A 26,704-nucleotide genomic window follows, 5' to 3' on the forward strand; every position below is an offset into this window, starting at 1 on the left:
CAGTCAGCCAACAAGCCCTAACTAAGCACCTACTATGCTCCAGGCATTGGTGCTAGGCACTCAGAATACAAAGAGAGGGAAAAAGAAAGGACTGAGCTAGGTGCTGAAGAAACGAGGTTAAATTCAGGAGCTAGGTGGAGCAGTGCATAAAGCATCAGCCCTGGATTCAAGAGGACCTGAGTTCAAATCTGGTCTCAGACACTTGACACTTACTAGCTGTGTGACCTTAACCCTCATTGCCCTGCCAAAAATCAAAAAACAAACAAAAAAATAAAACAAAAACCTAGCAGCTAGGGATGGTGCGGCTAGGGGGCGCAACAGCAGACAGAGTGCTGGACCTGGAGTCAGAAGATCTGAGTTCAAGCCCAGCCTCAGATATTTACTAGCTAGGTGACCCTGGTCAAGTCTCCTAACCTCTGCCTGCCCCAATTTCCTCAATAGTACCTGCCTCCCAGGGTGACTGTGAACCTCCAATGAGATAATGATTGGAAAAGATTTAGTCCAGTGCCTGGCACATTGTAAGCACTAATAAATGTTACCTATTATTATTATTATTTTCATTATCATCATTATCCAGTGCCTGTCCTCAAGGAACTTGCAGTCCAGCAAGGGGAAAAGGTCCCAAAGTCCAGTCTTCCTTGCCCCTGTCTCCCTCTGCTCCCCCAAGCAGCCCCCGGATGCCTCCACAGCCCCTCTCCTTAAAGGCTGTCTCTCCTCCCACCAGCCACTGTCCTAGCTCAGCCCCCATCTCCCAGCCTCAGGTCCCTTGTCTGGTCTATCTGTTGTAGTCCCGTCTCCTCCACATACTGGCTCAGGCCTCTAAGTCTCAGCCTCTCAGTGGCTGCTAACCTGCACTGGCGGAGAGAGTTCCCTCCTGTTGCAGTCCTGGGTCCCCTCCCTCCAATACCTCCAGTGGCTCCCTGTGGCCTTTAGGATAAACTGAAGCTGCTCAGCCCGATGCTGGATGCTCTTCGTGGCCTGGTTCCAAGCCTGCTTTCCAGGCTGTTTTCATGAGCCTCCCCTCCCCTTCACCTCCAGGAAGCTGCAGCCAAGTTGGCTTCTACCAGCTTCTCCCCTGGCTTAGGCTGCCCTCCTGGCCTTGTGGTGGCACGCCCTGCCTGGAGCATCCTCCCCCTTCATCTCTGCTTGCTGGATTCCTCTTCCTTTCAACACCCAGCTCAGGGGCTGCCTCCTCCAGGAAGCCTCCCCAGACCTACTCAGGTGCAAATGATAGAGCCGCACTTCCCTAAGTCCCCTCCTAGGACCAGAGATTCTGGGACACCAGAGTCCAACCGACTCATATTAGAGATAAAGACCAGAGGGGTTATGGGATTTTCCCGAGGTCACCCAGGTGGGAAGTTGTGGGGGTAAGACTCGAATACAGACCCTCCAAATCCAAATGCAAGCAGAACCCTGTTCTGTTCCCTCTCACCTCTAGGAGGTGAGAAATTTCTCAAGGTCAGGTTTTATCTCTGAAGCCCCAGGACCAAGCCCAGGGCTTTCCATATCCCAGGCTAGGCCTTATTGAACTGAATCTATAACCTCACAGGCCTGACCAGTGTTCCCTTGTTCCTCCAGCCCCGGCAGCCCCCCATCCCCTTGAGGTTCCCCGTCGGTCCCACAGAAAGGCTTCCTTTTCAGCCTCATTCCTCATCCTTCCCCTGCGGCCAAACTGGCCTCCATGTCCATCCCTGTTCTTGGCAATGGGGCCATGGGACAGACTGTTCCCAGGCCCTCCTCCTCATCTCGCTCAGAACCTCCGGCCTCCTTCAAACCCAGTGCAAGCACACTGAGGATTCTCTTCTGATGCTGCCTTTGTGCAGACCAAGTATCTACTTCTAGGTATATGTGTGACTGTTCCCAATAGAATCCCGGCTCCTCCAGGCCAGGAAACGTTTTGTTTTTGAAAGGAAATGATATGAAATAAGCCCAGAAAAGGAGACCCAGAACTCAACTGGGTTTTTATTTTATTCTAGAGACACCTGGGAGCCACTGAAGCTTCTTGAGCAGTAGAGTGATCTGGTCGGAAATTCCCACTCCCTAGCACAGTGGCCGGCACTTAATAAATGCTCATTAGTGAACCTTAGTTCCTGGAGCCTGTCAAGGAGCAGATCTGGTGCCACAGAAGGAGGTGAGAGCAGGGAAGACCCCACCCCCCATTTGGTAGAAAGAGACCCTCCCTCATGCACTGCCAGGGACTTAGGTCCACATCCCCCGACCTGGCTCTGTAGAGACAGAGGCAGGCAGCCTGTCCAGAACACAGTCCCAGCTCCATCAAGCAGCCCCTTCCCTCCCTTTGTCCCACCTACCCACTGTTGGATCCCAGCCTCTTACCTCACACCTTGATTCCTGGGCTACAAACTTGGCCAGGGCCAGCTTCTCCATGGTGGCGTCGGTCAGGATGCTGGGGTAGGGGGGTTCCCGGCAGCCCTTGATCATCGCCGACTTGAGAGAGACCAAGAAAAACCTGAGGGAGGGGGGAGACATGAGTAATGAGGGTGGGTGGGGAGAGCTTCTGGGAGCGGGGTTGGGACCTAGGGCTGGGTGGGGTGATGGAGCCAGTCCTGCCTCTCCTCCCAGCATCCTTTCACCTCTGAGGTAGGCCCAACCCTTCAGCTGCACCTGGATCCAAGGCCAGGAAAAGAAGGGAACAAGCACTTATTAAGCACCCAGTGTATACCAGGCACTGTACTGAGTACTTTACAATAATTATCTCATTTGATCTTCACAACAGCCCTGGGAGATCTGGGCTATTATTAACCCCATTTTACAGATGGGGAAACTGAGGCAGGCAGTATTTAAGTGGCATACCCCAAGTCACTCAGGTAGTAAGTGGCAAAGGTAGAGTTTGAATCCAGGACTCTTGACTCCATGGCATCGGTGCTTTTCCTATTGTCCCACATTGCCTCCTATTCCACCTGTCCCACCAGCTGGAAGCTTATCCAGGGCCCAGCCCCTGTCTTCTTGTTCCTTGGACTTGCCCCTTCCTCCTGTCCCTCTGTTTATCTCCACCCCGGAGCTCAGGAGTAGGTTCTGTACAGCGGACAGTCCTAGAGCTGACATTTTACAGCTGAGGAAACTGAGGCCCAGAAAGGATTTCAACTTCCCCGAGTTCACACAGGTAGGAAGTGGGAGAGTCAGATTTCAAACCCAGCTCCTCTGTCCCCAAACACAGTCTTGCTTCCAGCCCAATGCAAGCAGCATTATGAGGCACAGAGATGATAACTAGGCCCATGGGAGCTGATGGGATCGCCAAGAGCAAGGGCACGAAGGGAGAGAGAGGAGGGGCCAGACGGATCGCCATCGCCTGAGGCTGCATCCACCCTCTGGACTGCCAGACCCTCAGCTCTGCTTTTAGCCCCATAGCTGGCCAACGCTCAGTCAGTGCTGGACTAACAGACCACGAAGGCATTAGGCCTAGTGTGAGGGACAGAACACTGGAGACCCGGGGTCATGTCCTGGTCCTGACGTCCTTAATTCGCACCACAACCGGGTGCAAATCATTTCCCCCTTTGGAGCCTTACTTTCCCTAGCTGACACATGTAGAGGTTGGGCTAGGTGGTCTCTGGTCCAAGGGTGGGGGGTGGGAATCTTACTCAGCCAGGGTCACATCAGCTGTGTCCAGAAGAAACTGCTTCCTTCGGTTGGTGCAAACCAACCTCACCGTCTGCTGATCCAGGCCGACCTGGTGAGAACACCACACATGGACTGTGCATGTTCACACAGGGATGTGTGTCCATACAGACCAAGGATTCTGGGCTGGTAAGGATGCAGGGAAAGATTCCAGGCTCTGACGGGAGGGAAAGTCTGGAGCCTCTGGGTATCAGGGGCTGCAGCAAACAAAGTGAAGGGACCTGGGGCAGCTAGGTGGCGCAGTGAATAAAGCACTGGCCCTGGATTCAGGAGGACCTGAGTTCGAATCCAGTCTCAGGCACTTGACACTTACTAGCTGTGTGACCCTGGGCAAGTCACTTAACCCCCATTGCCCCACCAAAAAGAAAAAAAACAAAGTGAAGGGACGCTTGGGCCTCACTCCCTGTGCTTCATACCAGGGCTCTGAAGCTGGTGTGCCACCATGCCTGGAAAAGCCTCCCACCTAAGAGTGTGAATCAACCTCCTGACCCTGACCTCAGACAGCCCAGGGTGGGTGATGATGGCAATCAATGCCCTCCACCCTGCCCTCCTCAGAGACTATCCCAATGGCAAGCAGGCTGGCTCAAGCTGTGATAACCTGGGGAGAACGCCAACCCCCAGACCCTGCTCCAAGAACTAACAAGGGAAATAATCAGGGGCCTGTAGAGCAGCCCTAAAGGATCCCTGGATGGTGTGAACTCACCGAGATGTAGTCCAATTCATTGTAGGAGACCGCCTCTTCTACCAGGTATGGCTTCTCTGTGGCTCCTAAGGGAAAATCTTGAGGTCTGCTTCCCAAAGTAGCAATCCCATCCCCTTCCCTGCCATAAAGTTTCTGCTGTCAGCCCATCCCCTCCTCAGCAATGGTTGGCTCCCTCCCCTGCTGCCCGGGAAGGGTCAAGAGTGGCTGGATGGGCTTCCATTTCTCTCGAGAGTCACACGTCCCTCTAGGTAGCCAGGGGTACCCAGCCTAGGCAGGGGCATCAAAATTCAATTCAGCCTCACTTGAATCTAACACAATGCAGTCTAATCGTCAAGCATTTATGAAGTGCCTACTGAGTCCAAGAAACTGTGGTAGCTTGGAGATACAACAATAAAACAGTCCCTGCCCTTAGAAGAGGGCAAGAAAGGAAGCAACATGTACATAAAAAGGCAAAATGGGTAGAGCTATTGGAGGAGGCAGGGACCCACTCACAACTGGGGACACCGGCAAAGACCTCCAGGAGGTGACACTTGGATCTTAAAGGGAGCTAGGAATTCTGAGAGGCAGAAGTGAGAAAGAATGGCCGCCCAGGCAGGGGGCACAGCCTGGGCAAAGGCAGAGAGGTGGGAGACCAGACGTCATGTAAAGGAAACAGCTGAATGGGCCAATATGGCTGGGATCTAAGAAGGCATGGAGGAGAATAAGGGGACAGCAAGCCCCACCCCCTGGGGCGTTTGGCAGCTACCTTTTCGGAGCAGGTAGACATAACAGTCGGTCAACAGCACGTACAAGAGCTGGAGGTTTCCTTCCATGTGCCCAGTGCTCATGCGAATCATCTGGGTGGCCAAAGGGAGAGAAGGACCCTGCCTGTTAGAGACCAGGGGCTTTCGGTCTGTCCCAGTACCTGTGCTAAGGACCCATTTCCACCCTGCCCATGCCCCACCACGCCCCAAGGAGATGCAGGACCCAAGTGGTGAAAGGCAATTTAGGGCAAACAAACCAGGGAGAAGCCCAGACAAAAAGGAGGTGCCCCAGGCCAAGTCCTAACAGGGACTTCTGGATTCTTCTTGCCCAGAGAGTCCAGAGCTGGGTCCCAGCTCAGTCTACCTAAGGTGAACCCGAACTACAGAGTTCTGGCACACCACCTCCCCGGTTCCACCAGCACCCTGGCCCTGGTCCCCCTGCCCCTACCCAGGCTCCTTGGCGGCTCCCTCTTCCCCAAGGACTTACCCTGAAGAGCTGCTCTTCATTCTCCCGAAAGACATGGATCATCAAGAGGAGTAAGTGATTGTTGTCTACCCTGTGAGGGCCAGGGAGAGGGGAGAGGAGGGGGGTCAGGCGGGGGGAGCAGGTGGGCGCAACAGCACATGCATGCAGCAGCAGGGAGGGCGCCGAGGACCGGCGGCCCCTCGTCATCTGGGGATGAGTTCTGTTCCAGCCCAAATACTCCTCCAAGAAGAAGAAAAAAGGAAGCCTGGGGGGATGGGGGGACTTTCTGGGGGGCGCTTGGCTTGGGAAAGGCTGGTTTATTCTGGAATCTGCTGAGCCGCAATCACTCTATCTACTGCCAACTGTCAAAGCCTGGTGGAGTTTCAGATCCCTGGGCTCAGAGCCTATGCTAAGCCTCCTCAGGGGGAGGTTTCTGTTTCCTTCACCTGGAAATCAGGGCCTGCCCGCTCTCCATGCCCTCCCTCTGCGATGGAGCAGGGCGCCTCTCTCCAGGAGCTGGGTAGATGGGAACCACGTCCTCACCTGAATTCAGACGGGTGGCTCATTTCCAAAGGGCTGCCCTGGCCCTCGTCCACTCCAGAGTCCTCGGCGCTACTCACACCCGGGCTGGGCTGGTCTCTCTTGATGGTCTCCTGGGTTCTAGGCTCCAGCTCGGGCACAGGGCACTCTCCGGCTGGCACAGGTTCCGAGGGCACGTCCAAAGGTTCTTTCTGGGGGCCTCCTACAGGCGCAAATGCTTGCTCGTCTTCTTCTCTTCTTCCTTCTCCTCCTCCTCCTTCTTCTTGGCTAGCAGCCTCAGAGCTACTAGGAACATGTAACGGTTGGCCAGACCCTGTAAGGTCATGGTTGCTACTACTTGATGTAACAGCGTTTGGACTCTCAACGGTAAAGCGGTAGAAGTCCATTGGGGCCGGAATCCCTTCGCTAAAGTTGCAAAATGGCGGCCTTTCCGGGGTGTCCCCGGGAGAGCCCGTCCGAAAGGACTGGTCCGTCAGTTCACCTTGGGAGGGCCAGCCACTGGGGTCCAGCTGCCCATTGAGCTGGTCGATGACCTTGCTCAGGGGCTGGCCCACGCTCTCCATGGATGTATCCTTCATCTCGGGGATGCGCAGGCCCATCTGGCTCAGCTCCGAGCGGTCACTGCTCTCGGCCGCGCTGCCCGGGCCCTCGCCCCCCTCCTGGGGGGATGTTGGGCCAGTGCTCAGAGAGTCCACTCCAGGCTCGGGGCCATTAATGCAGCTGTCGCCACTCCCTTGCTTGGCACCTTTGGGATGGGCCGAGGTGGGGTGCAGGGGGCTGGACTCATCTTCGGATCTGGCCTTCTTCTTCTTGCCCGTTTTCTTCTTCTTGGTGACCCTGAGACCAGAAAGTTACAGGGATGGAGAGGGGTGGATGATGACCTGAGCCCTGAGAGCTCAAACACCTAGAAGCTGTGCTTTCCTGGGCACAAACAGCTGGAGCAGAAGGGCAGGGGGCGTCAGGAGAGACAAACCCTGCCATAGGCCCGGCTCCTTATGATCCCCAGCAAAAAGGCAGGGACAGGCTTGGTCTCTGCCTGCAGGCCCCAAGAGTAAGGAAGGTGCCAGTGCCCCTTGATGGTCACCTCTCTGACACCATCCCTTCGAACAACTAATTGTGAATCACAGGAGCCTAGCCAAAAGGGGCCTTAAGAACTATAGAGTCCAAACCCCTCATTTTACAAATGAGGAAACTGAGGCTAGCAGGGGTTCAGTGACTTGCCCAGTGCCACAAAGCTCTTTATCCAGAGGTGGGATTTGAACCCAGATCTTCCCGATTCCAACCCCCCACCCCCCACCCTAGCCCAGTGTCCTATGGTATAGTAAGTGGCAGCTAGCAGTGGCTAGATTGTATAGTACAGAGTGCCCTGGAAGTTGGAATTGGGAAGTCCTGAATTCAAATCCCAACTTAAGACACTTACTGGCTGTATGACCCTGAGCAAGTCACTTAACCTCTGTCTGCCTCATTCTCCTCACTTGTAAAATGGGGATAATAATAGCACCTACTTCCTTGGGTTTCTTTGCAACATGCATTTTAAAAATTAAAAAAAAATTAAAGCCCTATATAAATGCTATCTATTATCATCACTAGTGACGAGTGTGCTGGACTTGAGAGTCAGGAAGACCTGGGTTCAAATCCTGCCTCTGGTACTTACTAGCTGTAGGACCTTAGGCAAGTCACTTAATTTCTCTGGGCCTCAGTCTCCTCATCTGTAAAATGGGGGTTATAATAATTCCTATAGTATCTATCTCACAGGGTATTTAAGAATCAAATAAGCAGCGGGGGCAGCTAGGTGGCGCAGTGGATAAAGCACTGGCCCTGGATTCAGGAGGACCTGAGTTCAAATCCGGCCTCAGACACTTGACACTTACTAGCTGTGTGACCCTGGGCAAGTCACTTAACCCCCATTGCCCCCCCCCCAAAAAAATCAAATAAGCTGATGTATTTAAAGCACTCAGAGAAGTTTTAAAAGCTCAAATTGCCAGTTATGATTAGTATCATTACAACATAAGCTAACATAGTATTAGTATTATAATATAACATAGTTATATTATACTGTATTATAATGGCTCAGAAATATCAGGGGGAGGGCAGGATAATTTGCCCCAGGGTAGCCTAGCATATCCCCCAGATACTAAGCTGTAGTTCTTGCATTTCAGCCACTGCTGCGTTTCCCTGTGGCCCTACAAAGTCTCCAGTACGCAGGTCATTTCCTAGCCTCTCCAAAGAAAAAGCCTGCGTCCCCTCCGGGAGAGCAGCCCACTCCTCTGGGCTGGACAAGCGATGATGCTCTGAGAGTCCAGGACAAGGGCAAGGCCCGGGCTTAGTGCAAGGCCGATCCCCAGGGAGAGCCGGGCTTCTAACTGGGGGGCTGCTTCCACAAGAGCCTCCTGAGGGGACCCCTTGCCCTGCTGACCTGATCACCTCCAGTTCTGTGCTAGCCTCCTGCAGGTCCAGGGCCCTGGCCTCCCCCTTCTCCTGAGAGCTGGTGTGCACAGGCGTGGTGTCGGAGGAGGACACAACCTCCACCCGGTCCTCATTGAAGGGGTTGTAGCGTGGTGTGGGGCTCTTCATGGAGGCCTTGCCACTGGTCAGGTCCGAGGCGGTCGAGCGGGGACAGCTGACGGTGTCCGTGAGGTCTCCATCTGGGACGAAGAAGAGAGCGGGGAGAACTGCCCATCAGACACGACCGTCCACTGCCGCAGGGCACTTGGGGTGCTGCTGACCTCGAGGGGAGGCAGGCGAGCCTCCACCAAAAAATCTAGCCTAAGCAGGACACAGAGCTGAGCTTCTAAGGGCAACTTGGAGGGACCCGTAACACGGCCTGAAATCTCTACCGCTCCTAAGGGGGACTTGCCTAGGGTCGCATCAGAGGCACAGCTGGGAAGTTGCCTCCCAGCTTGACGAAGCTGCCTGGAGAGATGCTTCACTTACTTCCTTTCCCTCCAAAGTACCCTTTGCCACCGAGAAGGCATGGGATACACAACTTGGAGGGCTACTCTGATGTACCAGGTCTACCCAATGGGTCAGCAGCCTCTTTGGCCCAAGTCTCATGAGGAATAGCCCTGGCTGCCACAGAGGGGTCCCGGGGGGAGGCAGCCAAAAGGGTATGCAAAAGGAAGGGGGAGATGCATGGGGCGAGGAGCCAGAAGTATTAGGGCGGGGAAGGAGCATCAAGTGGGAGTGGGGCAAGCAAGATGAAGAACAGAGATTAGGAGGACAGGAAGATGAGGAATGAAGAGTAGAGGGGCAAAGAAGACAAGGTACAGAGTAGGGAACAGAGAAGATGAGGGGCATAGTTGGGGGATAGGAGGAGGAGAGGCAGAGAATTAGGGAAGGAAAAATAAGGAACAAAGTGGGAGATGGCCTGGGTGAGAGGCCAGATATTAGAAGGGAGAATGAGAGGCAGACAATGGGGGCAGGGAAGATGAGAGGGAGGGGCAGGACGGATGAAGAGCCAGATGAGCAGGGAAGATGAGGAGCAGAGCTGGGGGTGGGGGGGGGGGAGGGGAAGGACCAGGGACAAGAGTGAAGGGACAGGGAGGGTGAGGATAAAAGAGAATGAAGTAGATAGGGGAAATGCACCCAAAGCTGCCCCCAGACCCTAGGCTCCACATTGCAGGTCTTCAAAGGCCCAGCATCATCTCACTAACTTTTTCCTGATTCTGTACACCAGAGGCCCCCCCAGAGCTGAACATTAATCTTTCTCTGATTATTCATGAGCTCCTCCACCTTCAACAAGGAGGACAGGGAGTTAGCAGAGGCTAGGCCAGGGAGATGCCACTCTGGAAGAGCTGCCACTTACGAAAGGAGGTGATTGAACTCCCCACTGTGCCCTCAGTCCTTGGGGGTGGATCGGGGGTGGGTGAGATAGGGCAAAGAACCATCGTGAAAAGCATATACACACAGAGCATTCACCAGGCGAAGATGGAAAGAGACGAGAGTCCAGCTGGTCGAGCAGCCCGGGCGTGAGTTAATGGGGTGAGAGACACAGGACATCACGCTACATTTCCCAGCTCATGCACGTCTCCCTGCCCATTATCTGCCCTGAGTAAATGGGGCCTCAACCCCTCTTCCCCCAGGCCCATCTGGAAGGGCCCATCCACTATCAGCATCTTAGCAGGTCCTCGAAAACAACAGGGCAGCTGTCTGCTGAAGACAGCAGATTTACTCTCAACATTAGGGGACGGGAAAGGGCTGAGTGCTGGTCCCCAGATGACTGGAGCAATGACCTTCACCTTGCACCTTCAGTTAGATGAGGACAAGGGACATTGTAAGTTGACACAGGGGCTCAGATGCCACTGGGACTCAACTCTCAAAGACTTAGAGCGGGGAGGAATCTCAGAAACAGACCCAGCCCAACTAACCCATTTTACAGATGAAGAAACTGAGGCCTGGAGAGATGACTGAGGTCATACAGGTGGTTAAAGTAGCCAAGCAGGGACTTTAACCCGAGTCCTCTTTCCTCTCTGCCATGTTGCCTCTGGGTCTCTATAGCCCATTTATTCTCTCCTGAGCACATATCATTCCCCTCAACACAATGAGACTGGCAAGGTGGTAACCCATGTTCACTCATCCCTCAAGAAAATAATCACCAGTGGAGCCACAGATCACCGAACCATCCCGGGCGCTAATGCTGACCAGAGGAAGAAAGCTGGATCTCAGAAAACCATCAGCTCTGCAAGCCAGGGAGAGGGTGAACCAGCCTCAAAGGGTGAAAGGGTGACCAACCAAATCACTGATACCCCAAGCATAGGGACTAAAGCTGCCCCTATAAAGAGATACCCAGGAAATTGAAAATGTTGATCAGCCATTCAAGGTCCCAAAGCTAACCCTCTACCATCCAACAGTCTCAATCATTGGCAAAGTCTACCCCTAGTTTCTCTTGGGAATTCTTTCATCGCTTGAGAAATCTGAGACTATAAGTGGGAGGGGCTAGCTAACCCCAGGGGCCCAAGCCCTATAAGGATCAATCAAGGCCATGAGTGTTGTTAGTTCTTGGGCAACTGGAAGCTCTGAGGTGCTGCAGAGCCAGGCCAAGCCCCATTCATCGAATGACTGCAATAGGCAAGAGGGAGTTTGATTTGAAGTTGTGATTAGTTGTTAGACTGATGAGAAAAACAAACAAAAACACAACGCACACTTTGTGTACCCGGAGACAAGCTGCTGAAGGAAATCAAAGTTACTGTGATGGAATTCTGGATTTCAAAAGCCGATTTTAACAGAAACATGGGCTTGGGTAATGTCACTAATCAATGCTTTGATTGCAGGACACTAATCTAATTTGATCACTACTGTATTATTTCTTCTCATTAAAGCTCAGATGTTACTGACGGGTTATGTAGGAAGAAAACATTCGACACCACCTGGTAAACTGGGGTCATAGTGGTACGATTACAGATTTATAGCCTTCACTGTAAGAGGAGATTCAGTGATAAGTGAGCCTGGTCTACAAGGTGGCTGAAAGCTTCACCAGTTCATGGGTTTTTTGAGCTAAAAAGGATCTTAGAGGGGGGCAGCTAGGTGGCGCAGTGGATAAAGCACCGGCCCTGGATTCAGGAATATCTGAGTTCAAATCCGGCCTCAGACACTTGACACTTACTAGCTGTGTGACCTTGGGCAAGTCACTTAACCCCCATTGCCCTGCAAAAAAAAAAAAAAAAAGGATCTTAGAGATCATCTAGTCCAGTCCCCTCATTTTACACCAGAGACAAGTGAGGCCAGGGTGGGGAGGGGGGGAACAGTGAGGGGATCCATGGTCACGTGTCAAAGGGTATTTAAATAGTAAACAGCGGGGCTAGGAATCAAATCCAAGTGTTCTGACCCCAAGTTCAATGTTCTCCTCATCAGCCTCTAGTCAGTATACACCTTTCATTTCGAGGCTGGGTTATGGCTAATCGAAGTGGTTTTTTTAGTGAGGCAATTGGGGTTAAGTGACTTGCCCAGGGTCACACAGCTAGCAAGTGTAGGTGTGCTCCTGACTCCAGGGCTGGTACTCTATCCACTGTGCCATCTAGCTGCCCCATGGCTAATCAAAGTTTAACCTCAAGACAGCTGAATCTTGAGATTAAATAGAGGAAGACCTATAGGAAGGAGGAAGTATTAGCTATCTTGAGAGCTAATGAGAGCTTATAAAAGCTGATAAGAGCTTTTGCTCTTAGTAATCACAGAAACAGCCCTATTTCTCTAAACAAGCTATGGGCAGACCGTGACCCCTGGGATTGGTACTATATTTAATGCTGTATTAGGCGCCAAATAGCCAAGGTGGGAACAAAAGATGACCAGAATGCAGGCTGACAGATTTCCTGAACCCTCAGTAAAAGCCCTCAGTGCGTCCCCCCAAAGGGGTTCCACTGACCCTCAAGCAGTCATCCAGTTCAATTTCACCGGCTCCTATGACCATAAGTGACAGCAGCCCCCCACAGGAAAGCCATTCATTCTGCGAAAGAGCTTGTGGATCATTTGCCTTGATGAGTCTTCCGAATGGCACCTCTAAAAGAACTGTTCTATGGAATCCTAAGTCATGGGTGACTGAGTAGTTGAGGTGTTTCCTGTCACACACGAGCCAGGGGAGTAACTGGAATTAAGCCTGGGGGAAATGGGCAACTTGGCCCTTGAAATGCATTCGCTGAACAGTGCCTCATAAATAGTGCTCTATGAAGGCAGACAAAATGCCTACAAGGCCACCAAAGAGTCTCTCACTCTGCCTGGAGAGGCAAGGGGCATGGCTAGGCCAAAAGGCCAAGGTCCTCCTACAGAATTCCATCTAGATCAGAAGGCTGATTTTTGGTTTGTTATCATCACTGTTAATGAATTGATTTCAGAACATGCAGCAAGCTTGGCATGGAAGAGGTGCAAACCACAAAAACAGGCTAGCAGCGGGCTATATCCCCACCTTCCCAGTCTGTGCTGGGTACAGACGGCACTGCTGGGAACACATCTCCAAAATCATAATCTACAGAAACGAGGAACAAAACTGAGGATTAGAAACACAGGCCATTGGGGACAGGAAGGGGAGGAGCAGGGCAAAGGGGAGGGGGACACAGGAAGAAAACACAGGAGAGAAAAAAAAAATTTAACTTTCTAGGTTTCATCTAGAAATTGAAGAACAATTTGCTGGCGACCCCAGCGCGGTGACAGGTCAGCTACTCCCTGGACCAGGTAGCTGGAATAATCAGCCTGGGAAACATCAGAAAAACCTACAGGGTTTAAAAAAAAAAGTCAAACACACACACACACACACACGGACATGGACACACGCACACATACATGCACACACACAAAATCTAAAATAAATATAAATATATAAAAATAAATGTAAAAACAAAATCTAAAATAAATATAAATATAGAAACAAAATCTAAAATATATAAATCTAAAATAAATATAAAAATATAAAATGAGTACTTGACTTTGGCAGAAAATGAACTAAGTCAGGACTATAATACTTGGGTCTATAATTGACAGGATCACAGACTTAAGAGATGGGAGGAACCTTAGAGATTACTGAATACAAACCCCTCTTTTTGTAAATGGGGAAACTGAGACCCAGAGGAATGCCCACGCAGTAAGCAAATCCAGGTCCTCTGATTCAAAATAACAATATTCTGCTTTGTCCATCTTTTGCCTTCTCTCAAGGACCCCTAGAAAGGTGACACGACCCTCTTCCAACTACCACAAAGGGAGTGATCCTGGTACCTTCTGCAAATTTCCCTTTGGGGTTGGCTTTCAAGGCCTGTCCCTCTGTCTCCTTTCTGGCAAATTATTTCCCCCACTGCCCATTAACTCAAAAGATGTGGTTAGTTCCTTGTGGTTCACACAGCCAGCAGAGAGAGGAGACTTCCATACTAAGGCCATCCCAAGGGACTAAACTCATCCTGAACCCCTCCCTCTGGACCCAGAGTGAGATGAGGTTACCAAGGAGGTTCCCTGGTATGAAGCTGGGTAGGTGGCAATGCCACCAGGGCACTTTTGTAAATGAACAAAACTCCAGGGTCTGAAAGAAGTCAGGTGGCAGGAAAGTAAAAAAAATTTTTTTCAGCAAAAAGAAAAAAAATCACCCACAATGCTGGTAACCGGCTTCCCTAGTCACCATGAGAAATTTTTTTTTAAAATATATTAAAATTTTTTTATTCCAAATTCTCTCCCTCTGTGCACCTCTCCCCCCACCCAATGAAAAGGCAAGAAATATGATACCCATTATACAAATGAAGTCAGTGAGAGGAAGATTAAGAGAAACTGAGTGGCCTGACAATTTTCCCAGGTGGATAGATTTTTCTGAAGACTGTAGCCTACCTTAGTCCCCCAGCCCTTCCAGGGAAGGGTTTGGTTCCTTCCCAGCCAAGGTGAGTCAACTTTCTTAGGACAGGGTAGGGCCATCCCTATGATGGAAATCCACCAGGCAAGATCCCCAGGGACTCAGGGCCCTTGCAGGGCATGAACCTGTTCCCATCCAGGTGTACTTCACCCTCCACACAACTCTCCCAAATCAGAACCTGGTCCTTTGGCCTCCACGGGGCCTCTAAGTGGGAGAACTGACTGTCCATCAGACTCTTGGCCCCAACTGGAACTGATGCAGACTGGCAAGCTGTTATCAGGCAACTGGAGCGGGCCAAGAAAGATGCCCCAATACCCACACTGTCTGCCCTGCCTCCTTCCTGCGGCCGGCCATATCACTGACCCTCGCTAGATGGTGCGATGGCGCTGTCGTCCCATTCCAGGTTAGTAGAGGTGACCGAGTTGAAGGAGTTGAGGGACAGGCTGTCTGAGCCGTGGACTGAACTAGGCAGGCGGTCTTCAAAGTCCAGCAGATACTGAGGTTTGTAGTAATCTGGCATGTAGGGAGCCAAATCTAAATACGGAGCATCCTGAGGAGAAAACAAGAGGTAGGAGGGCGTTAGGCTTGGAGTTGGCTAGAGAGCCTGGTCCTGTCCAGGAAGCCAGGGACAGACAGGGCTGGAAGATGCTGACCCACTTGGCCCCTGCAACCCACCCTGAGGCCCCTCTCCTAGCTCTGTTTCTTCCTTGGGAAAACCAATCAATCAATCAATCAACAAACATTTATTAAGTGCCTTCTGCCTGCAAAGCCGCTGGGGGTAGGTTTTGACACCCTCTGCTAGGGCCATTTGGGTTTTAAACTTGCAGAGGACCTGGGGTGATGAGGAACCAAACATTATATAAGCCGCCTTGGACATCTACACAAACTCTTGGTGTTATTAGCATCTTGTAAGCTTCCTGACCCAACGGGACATGCTGTTATGAAACACCCAGGGGAGGCCAAGGCACACACAAAACCTCCAGGCACTGTCTTCTAAGAGCTGACATTATACTGGGAAGGGATGCTAAGGGTGTAGATGGGATAATCCGAGGGGAAGAGAGAGCGTGAACATCCAGGGGGATCTGGAAAGATTTCCTAAAGGAGGATGGCCCTGAGCTGGGCCTTGGAGGCAGCCCAGGGGTCTAAAAGGTAGGAAGGCACTCCAGGCATGAGGGACTGCCTACAGCAAAGGCACGGCAGCTGGAGATGTAAAGCTGAGTTCAGGGGATCAGAAAACAGGAGAGGGAATATGCAAAAGCAGGGTGAGGCCAGCTAGTGAAGGGCTCTAAATGACAAGTCCTTTATCCAGGAGACTTTTCCCAGCCCAAGATCCTCTCCTCCTGGTCTAATAATAGCTAATGATAATTGCTAAAAATTTACATCGAATTTTCAAGCTCCACAAAGTACTTGGCATGTATTATCTCATGGGCTCTTCACAAGGGCCCCATGAGGCAGGTGCTATTCTTATGCTCATTTTAGAGATAAAAATAATAATGGGCTTTATACAGGGCTTTAAGGGTTGGCAAAGCACTGGACCTTAGGTTATCTCATTTGATCCTCATAGCTTTCCCATTAGGTCAGTGACATTATCCCCATTTTGTAGATGAGGAAACTGAGGCACAGAGAGGTTAAAACTTACCCAGGATTACACAGCTGGTGGGTGTCAGAGGCAGGGCTTGAACCCAGGTCTCTCTGACTCTGATGCCAAGCCTCCCTGACCCTTCTGACCCTGGGACCCTCCCACCATGGTCTAAACAGGCTCCCCAAGGTGGGGGGAGTGAAGTGAAAACCAGTTTGCCTGTGCCAGCCCCTCCCGTTTTAATTTCTTACTTTACCATACGTGCCCTTGACCGGGGGGATATGTCCTCACCAGATCCAAGTCAAAGCGGATGAACTCCAGCCCAGAGACCAGGGTGAGGAAGAGTGTCAGATGGTCGTGGCTGCAGACCAGAGCATTCCTGAAACACACAGGCAGGCAGGCAGGGGCTGGGTGCAAGAGGAGACTAGCTCTGTCTAAGCCTAGGACCCTAAGGAGGATACCTTACCCTACTCTGCCCCCTCCCACCCAGCCAGCCATAGCCAGTTGCTGGGTTACTTGTGTCTTCTTTCTCCCATTGGGATTGAAAGTGGAGACAAGGCCCACCAAGACCCTGAATTCGAATGCTGCCCACCTTCCCCATCCCTCTAAATCTGGGAAAGAACATATGGAAATAATGTAATGTAAAAGAAACCACATTGAAAAACTTCAGAAAAGAATTTTTAAAGAAATAAATTAATTAATTTTTAAAAAAAGAAAAACTTCAGAGCTCTCATTGATGCACTGTCTGAACATGACTTCAGATCAAATGGCAAAGCATGCAACCTCCAATCAACAGAGAGGTGGGAGGCTACGGGGTGGAGCAAGGCATACACTGCCAGATGTGGCCGATGGGTTGATTTGGTTTTGCTTAAGTAGACTTACAAGAGAGAGTTCAGTCATGACTAGTGGGAGGTGAGGGGTGGGGGATGTTGGGAAGAAGAGAAGGCTTATAGACTTAGAGCTAAAAACAGACTTTAGAGCCCATTGAGTCCAACCCTACTTATTTTACAAATGAGGAAACTGAGGCCCAGGAAACTTAAGTGACTTGACAAAGGTTACACAGATAGTGTCTGAAAGAAAGGGACAAATGCAAGAGACACTGTGGGAATCAAATTTGTAGGAGTCAGCAAACTGACCGGCCTGTGGGGTGAGGGAAGAGGCAAAGAGGATTCTGGGGAGGTAAATCTGGGTGACTGGGAAGATGGGGGTACCCTCAACAGAAAAAGGCAAGTTTTCTTTTCTTCCTTTCTCTCCTTCCTTCCTTCCTTCCTTCCTTCCTTCCTTCCTTCCTTCTTTCCTTCCTTCCTTCCTCCCTCCCTCCTTCCCTCCCTTCCTCCATTCCTTCCTTCCTTTTCTTCCTTTCTTTTTGAGGCAATCAGGGTTAAGGGACTTGCCCAGGGTCACACAGCTAGTAAGTGTCTGAGGCTAGATTTGAACTCAGGTCCTCCTGAATCCAGGGCAAACTGGGGAGGTTTGGAAGAGGGGAGATCTGAAGAAGCAAGATGAGATACATTTTAGACTCCCAAGAAAGTCGAGGACACCTAAACCACTCAAGAGAAATGCAACCAGGGTGCCTAGGCCTTTGTGGTAAGTCAACAAGCATTTATTAAGTGCCTACTATGTACCAAGCACCACTGAGAAGTGTTAGGAAATAAACAGAAAGGCAAAAATAAAACCGAGTCTCTGATCTCAAGGAGTCCACAGCCTAATGGGAGAGATATGACTTGTAAATCACTGTGTACAGACAAGCTTTAGCCAGGTTAGACTGGAGATAATCCAAGAGGGAAGTCCCGGCATCAAGAGAGACTGGGAAAGGATCCTTGTAGTAGGTGGGACTTTAGTGGGGACTTGAAGAAAGCTGAGAAGTTCAGGAAGCAGGCTGAAGAGGGAGAGAATTCCAGGCACGGGGCAGGGCCAGAGAACACTCTTGGAGTCAAGAGATGGGAGTGTCTATGTGAAGAACAGCAGAATCCCTGGACCACAGAGTATGTCAGTGAGGGTAGGATGTAGGAAGACTAGGAAGGTAGGAGGGGGCTGAGGTTTGAAGAGCTTTAAAAGCCAAAGGGGGGGGGGCAGCTAGGTGGTGCAGTGGATAGAGCACCGGCCCTGGAGTCAGGAGTACCTGAGTTCAAATCCGGCCTCAGACACTTAACACTTACTAGCTGTGTGACCCTGGGCAAGTCACTTAACCCCAACTGCCTCACTAAAAAAAAAAAAAAAAAAATTAAAAAAAAAAAAGCCAAAGAGGGGATTTTGTATCTGATCCTGGTGGCAACAGGGAGCCACTGGAGTCTACTGAGTAGGGGAGTGACCTATGCTGGAGGAAAAATCACTTTGGCAAGACAGTCTCAAAGGACTGGTGATGGAAAACGCTCTCCACATCCAGAGAAAGAACTATGAAGGCTGAATGCAGATGGAAGCATACCGTTTCCACTTTTTTTTTGCTTTTTTATTTTGTTTCTCGTGGTTTTTCCCTTTTATTCAGATTCTTCTCTCACAACATGACTAGTGTGGAAATATGTTCAACATGATGGTACATGTATAACCTATATCAGATTGCTTGCTCTTGTAGGGGAGGGAAGGAGGGAAGGGAAGAAAATTTGGAGCTCAAAATGTTATAAAAACAAATATTCAAAACTATCTTTACATGTAACTGGAAAAAGACTGAAAAACAGGGGGCAGCTAGGTGGTACAGTGGATAAAGCACCGGCCCTGGATTCAGGAGGACCTGAGTTCAAATCTGACTTCAGACACTTGACACTTACTAACTGTGTGACCCTGGGCAAGTCACTTAACCCTCATTGCCCCCCCAAAAAAGAAAAAAAAAGATTGAAAAACAAAAACAAAATTGTCTGGCAAAAGATCTAATAAAGGGGTCTGGCTGCCTCAAAAAAAGAGAAAAGAATGTTGAAGCCTATCTTTACATGTAACTAGAAAAAAATACTGTTTTAAGTTTAAAAAAATCACTTTGATGTCTGAATGGAGGCTGGATTAGAATGGACAGAAACTTGGGGCAGGCAGTCCCCCCCAGCAGCCATCAGTCCTGGCATGAGGTGATGGGAGCCTGCAGGCACCAGGGTGGGGCAGTGTCAGAGGAGAGAAGGTGTAACAAAGGTGAAGTTGCCAAACAGATCAGATAAGAGAGGTGAGAGAGGGAGGAATCCAGGATGATTGTGAGCCTGAGGGATGGGAGGGAGAGTGGTACCTCTGTCAGGAACAGGGAATTTGGAGGGAGGAGGGCTTGGAGGGGAAGAGAATGAGTTCTGTTAGCCAAGATGAGTTTAAGAAGCCTATGGGGGGGGGGCAGCTAGGTGGCGCAGTGGATAGAGTACTGGCCCTGGAGTCAGGAGTACCTGAGTTCAAATCTGGCCTCAGACACTTAACACTTACTAACTGTGTGACCCTGGGCAAGTCACTTAACCCCAATTGCCTCACTTAAAAAAAAAAAAGAAGCCTAGGTGGCACAGTGGATAAAGAAAGCACCGGCCTTGGATTCAGGAGGACCCGAGTTCAAATCCGGCCTCAGACACTTGGCTGTGTGACCCTGGGCAAGTCACTTAACCCTCATTGCCCCCCCCCAAAGGCAATGGGAGAGATGCTGTAAAGATAGAGAGCCCTGCAGCATCCCCAGCATGGGGATATTTGCCAATATTGTTCTTTCTCTGGTGCTCACTCCCGGGCTCTGACCTGGGGACCTGGGCACTTAGGGGAGCTCAGGTGGCTCACCACCCCTGGGCAGGGGCATGCCATGCAGAACCTCGGGGACTCACTTGACATAGTATTTGTGCAGTAGGCTGAGGTTCTCCTGGAACAGCCGGAGGTAGCTCTCCAACGAGTTTTCATTGAGGGCCAGGTAGAGCCAGGCCCGGCCTGCAACAAGAGACAGATATGACCTCCAGTCCTGACCCAGGACAGGGCAGGGGAGGTGAAGGGGATCTGAGAGAAGGCGCCAAGAGATCGTCCCTCTCACTTTACATAGAACCTGAGGCCCGGGGATAGGTGGTTTGCCCAGCGACGTGCAGGCCAAGTAGTGCAGTGACAGAGGTGACTACTGGTCAGTGGACTGAGGAGGAAGCAGAAAGATTAGGAGCTGCAAAATGCTCTTGAAACTCCTCGTATCTTCCCAGCTTAGGAGGAGAAATCTTAACTTGCAGCAGGATGAAAGATTTAGAGTCTGGGTCCCACCAACTAAATTTGACAGATAAGGAAACTGAGGCAAAGAGAGCTTGGAAGGGAATAACAATTCAGTTTTGTTAAGCACCTCACCTTCTACTAGGACTCCCATGGGGAGAAGAATGGGGGCCCTGGGGGGAGAGGGAGCCTCCTGTTGCTGAGCCTAGAACAGCTCGTACCCCAGCTCGCCCACCCCCAGGTTGTACTCACTGCGCCCCAGGTTGGTGGTCACATGTTGCAACACCTCGATCTGCCGGATGGCTTCCTTTCGGGTGAAGTGCACGACCAGGACCCAGTAGCCGGAGGAGAGATCCTGCAGCCTGAGAGAGAGCCGAGACAGAGGAGTTGCTGGTGGGCTAAACCGGACCGGTCGCTGGCTAGCTGTGGTGGTCACCAGACCCACCAGGCCCAGACTCACAGCACGGAGTCTAAGGGATACTGAGGCGCTCTGGCCAAAATCAATTTATGCATGGAATGAGATGTTGCTGCGATTTGAGAAATGATGAATAGAAGGAACCCAGAGAAACAGAGGAAGACTCATATGAACTGATGAAGTAAAACAACATACACAATGATTATAATGACATAAGTGGAAAGGACAACAGTAACCAAAAAAACAACAACAACAACAAAAAACCCTGAAAGAGAATACTATGAAATTATCATCATAATCCAGTCTTGACTGTAAAGAAGAGAGGAGAAAAAATATTTCCTTCCCTTTTTTGCAGGGTTGGGGGGGTGGGGAACCAAGGACATGGAACATTGTATATATCATCAGATGCCACTCATGTGTTGGTTAGTTTTGCTGAATGTTTTTTTCTCTCCTTTGTTTTTATTCTTCACTATCAGGGATGGTTTTCTGGGGAGGGGGAGGGGACAGGAAGATATCTTTGGAAACAAAAGCCCCATAAATACAAAAGATACCGCTTAAAAAAATTTAAAAGTAAACAGCAAATCCAACATTTTAAAAAATTACATCTTGCAGACAAATGCCACAGATGCTAAAATATTTGTACCAGCATTTTTTCTTTTTTTGGCAGTAGCAAAAGGTTGGAAACAAAGTAGGTGCCCATCAATTGGAGAGTGGCAGAACAAACCATGAGCTATAAGAAACAAGAAAGATGAGGAATTCAGAGGGGTATGGAAGGGCTGGTTGATCAACCTGTCGGAAGTAAGACAGAATAAAGCAAGGAGACCCAGAAGAACACACGAATTGGCAATGCCCACAAATGACAATGCTGAGAGGCAGCTGAACTCAGACGAACCATGATGCCCAACCCTAGTCCCAGATGATGGATGATCAAGGTGTGGGACCACAGGAGCAGAGCGCTGCGGTGCTGCCAGATGCAAACAATCTGCTGGTCAACTTTGCTTAAGCGGTTTTATTATTGGAAAGAGAAGGTGATGACAGGGAGGGTATATTAAAAAAAATGACAGAGGTAGTAAAACACACACACACACACACACACACACACGTATCAAGCTCACCAATCAAGAGCTGGACGAGACCACAGAGGTTGTCTAGTACAACCCTTCATTTTACAGATGAAAAAACTGAAGTGACTTCCCCAAGGTCACACAGGTACTAAAGGGCAGATGTGGAATTCAAACCTAGTTTGTCCAACTTGGTAACATGTGTTTGCTTTTTTTTGTGTGTGGGGAGCAATGAAGGTTAAGTGACTTGCCCAGGGTCACACAGCTAGTGAGTGTCAAGTGTCTGAGGTTAGATTTGAACTCAGGTCCTCCTGAATCCAGGGCCGGTGCTTTATCCACTGCGCCACCTAGCTGTCCCCTGTTTGCTTTTTAAATAAATTGTCATTGCTATCTTTTTATCTTTACTTAATAAAAATGTAAATGAAACAAAGCAATTCTTGCTGAATAGAGGCCAGATGATCCCCCCGCAAATGCCTAGGTGCATACCCACACTGCCCCCACTTCTTTAGCTTTGTCCCCAAAGACATCTCCTAGAGATCAGTGTCGGAAGGGGAAAGGGCTCACGTGTCCTTCCTGTGGGGAGAGCAATGCCTGGCAGACACTTCTGGAGGCTGCTCAGCTCCCTTTGACCCCTTGTGCCTCATGGACTGACCCAAACCCTGCCTTACCCATAGAGCAGAGCATGATCCAAATGCTCACAGAGACGCTGCAGGACCTTATCGTGGTTTCGGATGGCCGGGGTCTCGTCTTCACAGGCAGCAAAATAACTCTGCAACTGGAGGATAAAAAACCAAAAGAAAACAAAAACAAAAGTCCAGAATTAGTGATGGATACAGAGATGGTGTGACTGAGGAGAGAGGCATCATAGAATCTCAGGAGTGGGGAGGCTTGTCTCCTGAATGGGAATCTTCACCATGACATCCATCATTTTACCCAGGAGCATTAATTAAGCACCTACTAAGCTTAAGACACAGAGTCTGGGACTATACCCAGGTACAAATGAGACTCCCCCAGGGAGTTTACATTCTTCATCCCTGGCACGTGCTCATTCATCCTTGCCTGAAGACCCCAGGGGGGGAGAGCCCCCAACCCTGCTGGAGGCAGACCTGAATTTCTGAAAAGTCCTAAGACCGTTCAGAAGGAAGCCTTTTCTGTACATCAAAGCCCCATCTGTGTCTTTCATCCATCTTCATCACACCCTCTGAGGCCAAGTGGAACAAGGTCAATACATTTCCCACTTTCCTTCCGAATGTCGGGAGACAGCTTCCAGTTCACCACTAAGCCTCTTCTCCAGGCAAGACACCCTTAGATTCAAGAAGCTATATTCTGTCCCCTCGTCCAGCCAGCCTTTTGGCAAAATCTTTTAGTTGATGTTGAGTCACCCAACGTTCTGAGATTTCCGAAGAGACTGATTTAGGGGCAGCTAGGTGGCGCAGTGGATAAAGCACCGGCCCTGGATTCAGGAGGACCTGAGTTCAAATCCAGCCTCAGACATTTGACACTTACTAGCTGTGTGACCCTGGGCAAGTCATTTAACCCTCACTGCCCCACCAAATTAAAAAAAAAGACTGATTCAGCCAACTCTCAACTGTCCACAGGGGTAGGAAAAATTAAATCCACAGATACAATCAAGGGATGAATTCTATTCAGTTCCATTTAAAATGCTATAGATGTCTGGGCATGGTGGTGCATGCCTGTGATCCCTACTAAGGGGAATGCCAATGCTGGTAGATCCTGAGTTTGGAGTTCCAGGGATAAAGTCAGTTAGGTGCCCAGCACCAATATGACAAGCCCCCAGAAGCAGAGGCACGCCAGGCTGCCTAAGGAGGGGCAAACAAGGGCAGGAACAAGAAAGCAGTTTAAATCTTCCCTACCCATCAGCACTGGCACTGGGCTCATATACTTTCTGACCAGACTAAGATAGGAAGACCCAGGCTCAAATAAATAAATATTTTAAATAACAATAAATATTATTAAATAAAATAATAGTAAATAAATATAAAACAACAATAATAAAATAATATTAAATGAAATGAAATGTTTAAAAATGCTTTAAAGTCCAGAGGGCCTATGATGAAGCACCCTCACTGACAAAGGTACAGATAGAGGCATCTTTTTGTTTGTTTGGTTTGGTTTTATTGCAGGGCAATGAGGGAGGGTTATATGACTTACCTAGGGTCACACAGCTAGTGTCAAGTGTCTGAGGTGGGACTTGAATTTAGGTCCTCCTGAATCCAGGGCCTGTGCTTTATCCACTGCGCCACCTAGCTGCCCGCTAGAGGCATCTTTTTTAATATGGTCGATATGTGGATTTGTTTTACTTGAATTTATTTGCCATAAGAAAAGGTTATTTTTTGCAGGGGAGAGAAAATGGGGGGATAAGAGGTTAATGATGGGCCTAGGTCTTGAATCTGTGATTTCACTTAGATAGGGAACTGCTGGATGAAGAAATGCCTTCTACCAATACAGGTTAGTACTTTATAACTTAAGAATCTTAGGGGGCATCTAGGTAGCAGCTAGATGGCGCAGTGGTTAAAGCGCTGGCCCTGGATTCAGGAGGACCTGAGTTCAAATCTGGCCTCAGATACTTGACACTTACTAGCTGTGTGACCCTGGGCAAGTCAGTTAACCCTCATTGCCCAGCAAAAAAAGAAAAAATAAGTATTAGCTGGCTAGGGCAGTGGTTCTCAAACTTTTTGGTCTCAGGACTACTTCATACTCTTAAAAAATGAGGGTCTCCCCCAAGAGCTGTTATTTATCTGTGTTGTATCTTTCAATATTTATCAAATTAGAAACCAAAACATCTTTGTAGTATTATAAAAATAATTTTGACTTCATGGATGCTCTTCAGAAAGAGTCCCAGGGACCCTGAGGGGCACCCAGACTATACTTTGAGAATCGCTGACCTAGGTACTGAAAGTCAAGTGACTTGCCCTGGAGTACAAAGCTAGTTATGTGTCAGAGGTGGGACTATAACCTAGGTCTTCTGGGCTCCAAAGGCAGCTTTCTAGCTACACTCAGTACTACCACTTTTTGGAGCAGCTAGGGGGCGCCATAGTGCACAGAGTACCAGACGGGTAGTCAGGAGGACCTGAGTTTAAATCAGGTGTCAGACAATTAGCACTGTGTGACCCTGGGCAAACCATGTTTGCCTCAGTTTAGTCTATAAAAAATAAGCTGGAGAAAGAAATGGCAGACCACCTCAGTATCTTTGCCAAGAAAACTCCAGATGGGGTCGTGGAGAGTCGGACACAACTGAAACAACTCAACATCAACATTACTACTTATAAAATGATAGAGATGGAAGGAGGAAAAGGAGAGGGAGATAGAAGGAGGAGGAGAAAAAGAAGAGGAGGAAGAATAGGAAAAGGCAGAGAAGGAAGAAGAGGAGTAGAAAAATGGAAAGACTGTCAGTGAATCATTTAAAGAAAGAAGAAGAAAACAGAGGTTCAGAGGGAGACAGACAGCTTTGGAACTAAAGTGCTGACTTTATGCCTTTTTTTTTTTTTAGTGAGGCAATTGGGGTTAAGTGACTTGCCCAGGGTCACACAGCTAGTAAGTATCAAGTGTCTGAGGCTGAATTTGAACTCAGGTCCTCCTGAATCCAAGGCCAGTGCTCTATCCACTGCGCCACCTAGCTGCCCCTGACTTTATGCTTTTAAAAAAGTCAAGTGATAAGTAACAGGTATTCAGCGTTTCACATGCAATCCTTTTTCTCTTCTTTGCATGTGAAAATGTTTGTCAAGTTCAGAATTTTTAAAAAATTAAATAAATAATTGCTATATAAGTTGTTATTGTTTTTATTCCATTTTGAGTCAGCAAAGGGCAGGGCCCATCTGCTTTATCTGCTCTGCAGGTCACCATGTCTGGAGAGGCACTGAAGTGTTCTGAGGAACAAGGTTGATCGATTCTGTGGTTGGAGGGCATGATTTCAGGCCCTTGCCTTGGTGTGTTTGATTAAGGAGGGGTAGGAATACTGCTGCTGCTCGGCAGGGTTAATGGAAGATGTTCCATTAGTTGGCTCTTTACGACAGCTGACAACTCAAGAGACCATGGGTGGGTGTGTCTATTTGAGGGAGAGAAGAACCTGCTCTTCAAGGTGGGTGTGTGGGAGAGGAGAGCTGGAGATGCTGACTCAGAGGGTGATAGATCCAGTGATCCAGACCACTGGGTGGATACCAAAAGCACTCAGGCCAAAGCACAATTCCAAACTGTTGGGGTGGCGTTCTCCCATCCAATGCCAGGAAGGCAAATGGGAGGCCCGGGATTCCCCAAAGAAAGGTCCTGGCATAAGGAGCCCTCCCCTTCCTCCTATCTCCCCATGGGTTTCTCCTGCCCTTCCTGGCTACATCTGAGTGTCTCCATTGTTCAGAGAGGACAGAAGACTGATGGTCTTCCAGCCAATTGGTCCCTCAGGCCCAGCAAAGGCTTTCTTCTGTGTCTACTGGGCAAGTCCAGATAACTCCACCACCCCACCAAGCACAGGCTCCTGGAATGCAGCCAGCCATTCAAGCCCTGCAACAAACGTAGCTTCTCTTCCTCCTGCCCCAACAAGGTCCACCTCTCTGCCAACCCGAGATGGAGCTGTTAGTCCTGGTTGGGGCTGCCCTGGGAGGTTCCCATTCAAATCCAGGGGCCAGCAAAGGATGATGGGTGAGGCCAGAAAGTAAGAATGAAAGAGCCCGTGGGAACCCTTGAGCATTTCCTCTTTTAGGCCTGGCTCACAGTGCCAGGGCTCACGACTGTCAGAAAGACAGTAAGTTTGCTGCAAGGATTTCCTGCTTCTATGTCAGAGCAGGGTGGATCTATTAAGTGAAACTGTTCCAAGCCAGCCCAGGAGGGCTCCCCAAAAGTCCCACCGTGTAAAAGAAAGTCATGTGGTTTGGTCTTAAAATCAATAGACTGTGAAGCAGCAAAGCATCGTGCCTCGAACACCTGGACTTGGGTTCCAATCCCTGCTCTGCCACTAATTCCCCATGTGACCTGGGCTGTCATAACCTCCCTAGATCTCAGTTTTCTCCTCTATAAAATGGGGATAAGAATAGCACCTGCCTCACAGGGTTGTTGAGAAACTCAAATGAGATACTATTTATAAAGTGCTTAGGCACAGTTCCCG

At 49.6% G+C, this 26,704-nt stretch overlaps 1 protein-coding gene across 3 annotated transcripts in view; it reads right to left on the reverse strand.

Annotated features, from left to right (window-relative positions):
* The window catches only part of PLEKHM2 (pleckstrin homology and RUN domain containing M2), a 62,416-nt gene that overhangs the window by 5,799 nt on the left and 29,913 nt on the right, over positions 1-26,704 (reverse strand). Inside the window, exons 2-14 of one of the 3 annotated variants that reach the window (XM_043991882.1) lie at positions 22,257-22,363; positions 20,365-20,474; positions 19,752-19,851; positions 16,273-16,360; positions 14,766-14,952; positions 12,981-13,061; positions 8,502-8,730; positions 6,089-6,922; positions 5,567-5,636; positions 5,082-5,172; positions 4,337-4,401; positions 3,597-3,685; positions 2,335-2,467 (exon numbers count right to left, since the gene is read on the reverse strand). In XM_043991882.1, the coding sequence (XP_043847817.1) occupies positions 2,335-2,467; positions 3,597-3,685; positions 4,337-4,401; positions 5,082-5,172; positions 5,567-5,636; positions 6,089-6,922; positions 8,502-8,730; positions 12,981-13,061; positions 14,766-14,952; positions 16,273-16,360; positions 19,752-19,851; positions 20,365-20,474; positions 22,257-22,363 (2,184 nt within the window). The remainder of the gene's footprint in view (positions 1-2,334; positions 2,468-3,596; positions 3,686-4,336; positions 4,402-5,081; positions 5,173-5,566; positions 5,637-6,088; positions 6,923-8,501; positions 8,731-12,980; positions 13,062-14,765; positions 14,953-16,272; positions 16,361-19,751; positions 19,852-20,364; positions 20,475-22,256; positions 22,364-26,704) is intronic. The other 2 variants (XM_043991883.1, XM_043991884.1) reach the window with 2 other exon arrangements.

The sequence above is a fragment of the Dromiciops gliroides genome, chromosome 3 (genome assembly GCF_019393635.1).
Source record: "Dromiciops gliroides isolate mDroGli1 chromosome 3, mDroGli1.pri, whole genome shotgun sequence".
NCBI classification, from domain to species: Eukaryota; Metazoa; Chordata; class Mammalia; order Microbiotheria; family Microbiotheriidae; genus Dromiciops; species Dromiciops gliroides.